This window comes from Poecilia reticulata, linkage group LG19, assembly GCF_000633615.1.
Source record: "Poecilia reticulata strain Guanapo linkage group LG19, Guppy_female_1.0+MT, whole genome shotgun sequence".
Lineage (NCBI taxonomy): Eukaryota > Metazoa > Chordata > Actinopteri > Cyprinodontiformes > Poeciliidae > Poecilia > Poecilia reticulata.
In genome coordinates this window covers 3,162,068-3,167,620 of record NC_024349.1, presented here as the reverse complement: position 1 = coordinate 3,167,620, position 5,553 = coordinate 3,162,068, and the positions used below count along the sequence as shown (strand labels likewise).

At 46.2% G+C, this 5,553-nt stretch overlaps 1 protein-coding gene across 1 annotated transcript in view; it reads right to left on the bottom strand.

The window, feature by feature from the left end:
- The window catches only part of cdh13 (cadherin 13, H-cadherin (heart)), a 283,792-nt gene that overhangs the window by 25,896 nt on the left and 252,343 nt on the right, over positions 1–5,553 (bottom strand). Inside the window, exon 13 of the mRNA XM_008436465.2 lies at positions 4,650–4,792. Coding sequence (XP_008434687.2) covers positions 4,650–4,792 — 143 coding nt within the window. The remainder of the gene's footprint in view (positions 1–4,649; positions 4,793–5,553) is intronic.

Sequence of the window (5,553 nt, the reverse complement as noted above, 5' to 3'; positions counted from 1 at the left end):
CCCTCTGGCTCCGCGCCCATCCAGCCCTCTGGCTCCGCCCATACAGCCATCTGGCTCCGCCCATCCAACCATCTGGCTCCGCCCATCCAACCATCTGGCTCCGCCCATCCAACCATCTGGCTCCGCCCATMCAGCCCTCYKGCTCCGCCCATCCAACCATCTGGCTCCGCCCATCCAGCCTTCTGGCTCCGCCCATCCAGCCCTCCTGCTCCGCCCATCCAACCATCTGGCTCCGCCCATCCATCCCTCCGGCGCCGCCCCTCTGGCGCCATTTTCCAGTGAAACCCAGTTCTCTGAGTTGGTCCAGTAAAGCCGCCGGACATGCAGACCAACAGAACCGGTCCCACAAACAGAACCGGTCCCAGGTGCAGGTCCTCCTCCGTCCTCCAGGAGGCGATGCGCCGCTATCAGCACCTTCCTTTGTTTGGGCTCCATTAGCATTCAGCTGCTTTACTTTGAGCTTCTGGATCAGAGCAGATGATGTGACTGTGATGAACCCTGGGACTTAATACCGTGTTCAGCCTTCTGCCTGAATGTCTGTTTAATACCTGCGGTAATTAACGAGGACGTCTCTCCGTTTCGCTTTAAAAACACACAGAGCTTCACTCCTGAGGCGAGCTGAAGGCCTGTCCTCTGAGCTGAAGGCCTGTCCTCTGAGCTGAAGGCCTGTCCTCTGAGCTGAAGGCGAAGCGCTCCGCCGCTGGCGTCAGAGGTTTAATAGAGGGTTTGGTGGCAGCAGACACTGAGGATAATGTGAAAGTGTATTTCAGACAACTGGGGTCTTGATAATGTATTCATGTCTCCAAATGACAAATGGCTCCCACCAGAAGGCGGTTTAACATTTAAATGAGAAAACAGAACAAAAACACCCAGCAGTGTGAAACACAGGAGCCGACCAGAGAGGCACAAAGATATTAAAACCCAATATAAGCAAACAATTTCAATCCACACACACGCACACACACACACACACACACACACACACACACACACACACACACACACACACACACACACACAGCGCCCCACCAATGTCACAAAGTGATTTACGGGGTGGAGGCAGAGGAGCGCCCAGCTGCTGTCCCAGCAGGGAACCAGCAGCAGCTGCAGAGGATCGTTTGGCGCTGAAGCTTCGCTGCTGATCAAACTTTACAGAAGCAGGTTGTGGGTTTTGGGTTCAGGCTGGAGCAGAACCCGCGCAAACAGGGCAGCGCGGCTCTGCTGCCGGCCAGGTCCTGCTGCTTATCGCTCATTAACTCACAAACACTCGCTGGGTGGAGGCACACACTGCGAGCAAACACAGATGGATGACGGGCTCTCAGACCCCCAACACACAGCAAACACACACATCCACACACACACATTTCTAAAAGCGCATCCAAGCTGTGCTGACAGGTCACCAAAAAACAAATAAGCTACGAAAACTGAGCAAAAAAAGTCATTTAAATCTTATTTTACTGATTCAACAGCATTAGCTTGAACAACAAACACGCCTCCAGTCAGTAGGGGGCAGCAGTGCTCCAACTGATCAACAGGCTGCTTGTTCAACCAGCAGAAGAAGAAGCCTGGCGGGCAGAGCTGAAGGAGATGGGCTTTGGGTTCAACAACACAGATTATTTCATCTCTTCTGAGGAGCCAAAATATTAATATGGTTGCAAATTTAGCATTTTTTTAAAGTTATAAACTTTTGAAAACGAAACAAGATAAAAATGCACATTTACTGTATGTAATTTATTTGCTGCACATTAAGTTATTAAAAATTGATTTTCAGACTCAAAACAATAAAATGAGCTGCAACAACTTCAAAATGTAACTTTTTGCAGCTGATTTTATGAATCTGTTTTGATAATCAGCTGACTGTGCAGAATGACGTCCCACTGCTTTCACAGAGCGGAGGAAGGCTTTGACTAGGACAGAAGAGCATCATGCAACAGCAAAACCTCACAGACATAAACACTGACTAAATGGCCTAGTCCAAGTCAGGTTTTATGACGCTCATGTTCAAGCCTAGTAATAAAATGATAAATTTTCTTTGCTTTTTTATTTTTGCTTTTCTTTCAGAATAGAAGGAATAATTTTAAATGTTAAGTGTTTTCTAGACTCACTTTCCCTGCGGTTTATCTTTACCTCTCATGTTGTTGTGACCACAGAGCTTCACACAGATCTGCTGGCTTGGTGCTAGCAGCAAATCCCCAGAGACTCCACATAATATAAAGATGATGATGGTGTAAGAGGAAATCGATACCCCGATAGCAGCCGACATGGGGAAGCTGTCATCCAATCACAGCACAGATTACTGTGGGGACGGAGCCAATTTCTCAGGCCAATGACAGAAACTGCAGGAGAGAAATGGGCCGGGTCAAAGGTCGCTCTGCTTCGGCTCACAGCTGGAGGACTGAGAGGCTTTTTGCTGCGTCGCTGGGCGTCTGGAACTGGAGCAGCAGGTAGAAGCAGAAGCTGCTGCTCCTTTTAAAATGTGCAACATGAACACAGAGAAGTTTGAGCTCCTGCTGTGACACTGATGGTTGATGTTGATGTCTCACTTCACCGCAGCGTCTGTCTGTCTGTCTGTCTGTCTGTCTGTCTGTCTGTCTGTCTGTCTGTCTGTCTGTCTGTCTGTCTGTCTGTCCGCTTCTCTCAGACATTAAACTTTGACTATTCCCTCAGATTTTGCTGCCATGTTGGATTGCTCTCTTCCAGCCTTCAGCAGGACAACATGAGTTGATAATAATCAGAGTGAATCTGCAAAACGCAGCATGAAATCAAATAACAAAAAAAGCTGCTTTGACTTTAAACAGTGACTGACTGCATTAGTGGACATGAGCTGATCTGTGTAAGATGCTTTCAGATGACATTAGTTGTGACTTTCTTGAATAAATCTGAACTTAATTTCAGGTTATCCATCAGGCTACGTGTAAAAAAGAAAACCATCAAACTGTCCTTCCTCTCTCTGCTGGATCTACTTTCCATTTGTCTTTCTTCCCTCTCTCCGCCGCCGTCCTCCTGGCTCTATATCTTCTTCTTGTTATCTCGTCTCATGTCCCTTCCTTTCTCCTCCTGCGCTGACCCCTCCACCTCTCCCGCCTCCTCCTCCGGCCCCATCATTACTCCTCCTTCAGCACTCATCTTTCTCCGGCTGCCGAATTCCCCTGCACAGCGTCGCTATTCTGCAGCCTGCTAATAGAATCCCTCAGTTCCTCTAATGGATCTGTCAGGATCTCCTGAGAGCAGCAGAGCAGATGGATTGACGGGGCGGAGAGATGATGAGACGGAAAGAAACTAAAAATGAAAGAGAGCGCCGAGGCTGTGGCAGCGCCGACACACACAGCGCCACCAACGGGCGCCGCGCCGCCACTGCAGGACGAAGGTGAGGACAGACGGGTGATGTGGAAACTAATATAAGCCGAACTAACAGTTTTTAAATGAGGAAAAAGAATTGATCCAACCAACCAGTGAAAAGTCGACTACACTGCAAAAACACAAAATCTTAGGAAATATTTTTGGTTTAGTTTATAGTGTAAATATTTTATCCATCCATCCATCCATTTTCTTGCACCCTTGTCCCTCAGTGGGGTCAGGAGGTGCTGGTTCCTCTCCAGCTAACGTTTCGGGCGAGAGGCGGGGTCACCCTGGACAGGTCACCTGGACAGGTCACCCTGGACAGGTCACCCTGGACAGGTCACCCTGGACAGGTCACCCTGGACAGGTCACCCTGGACAGGTCGCCAGTCTGTCACAGGGCAACACAGAGACACACAGGACACACAACCATGCACACACACACTCACACCTAGGGGCAATTTGGAGAGGCCAATTAACCTGACAGTCATGTTTTTGGACTGTGGGAGGAAACCGGAGTACCTGGAGAAAACCCACCATGCACAGGGAGAACATGGAGACTCCATGCAGAAAGACTGGGGTCAGGAATCGAACCCAGAACCTTCTTGCTGCAAGGCAACAGCTCTACCAACTGCACCACTGTGCAGTAAACATTTTAGTGCACTTAAAATACGACAAAATTAACTTACAAGTAACTTTTCAGCAAAGAGAAAGGAGCTTGATTATTTCACTTATTACAAGACATATTTTCCTTTGGCAATAAAAAAAAATGCTAATTTTCTCATCAATATTAAGACATTATTAACTTAAAACGAGCTCCAACATCTCGCTGAAAGTTACTTGTGAGATGGATCAGAACCGGGACGTGAAAAACCCAACTAATCTGGTCCAGTTTAAAGTTCTGATAAAACCTTCAGTGACCAATGCTTCCTCTGCATTTCAGGTATTTAGTCTCTGTTTGTCTGAAATCAAGCGTTTCTTAAAGATCTTAGAAAATAAAGCAGAAACAGCTGAAATTTGTGGTTCACATTTTTTCACAGCGTTTAACGTTTGGTTCTGTTTGCAGGAAAAACAGAAACGTCTGACTGGATGATACAAATAAAAACAACTTTATTACCACCGTAAAACTTTCAAAAGAAATAAGAGATTTAATAAAATATCCACATGTTTCTGTTTTTTAGCCTGGTATTAAAGGGACGGTGAGTTTCTGGGTCAGTATGTTAACCACAGCACGTCGTTAGGACCCATTTCCTGTCGTTTATTTTGCTTCTGACTCGACTTCCTGTCGCCGTGCTGAAAGGAGGGACTCACCGTTGTCTGTGGCGACGAACAGAGCCGTGTATTTATTCGCCTGGACATACGGAGACTCCCGGTCCAGAGAGGCCGAGGTGTTGACGGTTCCTCTGACCGGGTTCACACTCAGCCAAGCCGCCGGGTCGCTCAGAACCGCATATCTGCAAAAGGGTTAGGAGGACAGAAACAATGTGACTGGAACAGCAGCAAGAGGTTCACTTTTAGTTCATATTTGTGAGCAGAAGCACAAACAGCGGCTGAGGCAAGAAAACCTGATAGAGAAAATAGTTTACAACTGCTTCAAAAATATAATTAAAAATAAGAGTTGAGTCAAATAAAACGGGTTCTGAAGCGACTGCATTTGTTTTATATAAATATATAATTAAAGTTCAACAATAAAAATAGATTAATCCTCGGAATTGTTTACTTAGTATAATTAAAACTGAGCGGGTGTAAATAAGCTTCTGTCATGTAAACAAGGCCATAATAAAAACCAGAGGATAAGTAAAGCTCTGATAACCAATGCATTCCTAAAAAAAACACTTTTATTAGATTTTTATGCTTAATTATACATCAATTATCATTATACATCTGCTCTGGGTCTGAGCTGATAAACGCGATCAGGTGGTTTTATTTCCAAACTGTTTCAATTACTGATGGACAAATCAACACCAGAAACATTCACCATGTTCCAGATGAACAACGAGGAAGGAAGAAAACTGGTGGAAGGTTAGCTGGAAATGTTTCAACACAGAGACAATGTCTCTGATCGCGGCTGGTTTTAGCTCTAATAACGGCTAGCTTTAGCTCTGATCGCCTCTAGCTTAAGCTCTGATGGCGGCTAGTTTTAGCTCTAATGGCGGCTAGCGTTAGCTCTGATGGCGGCTAGCTTTAGCTCTAATGGCGGCTAGTTTTAGCTCTG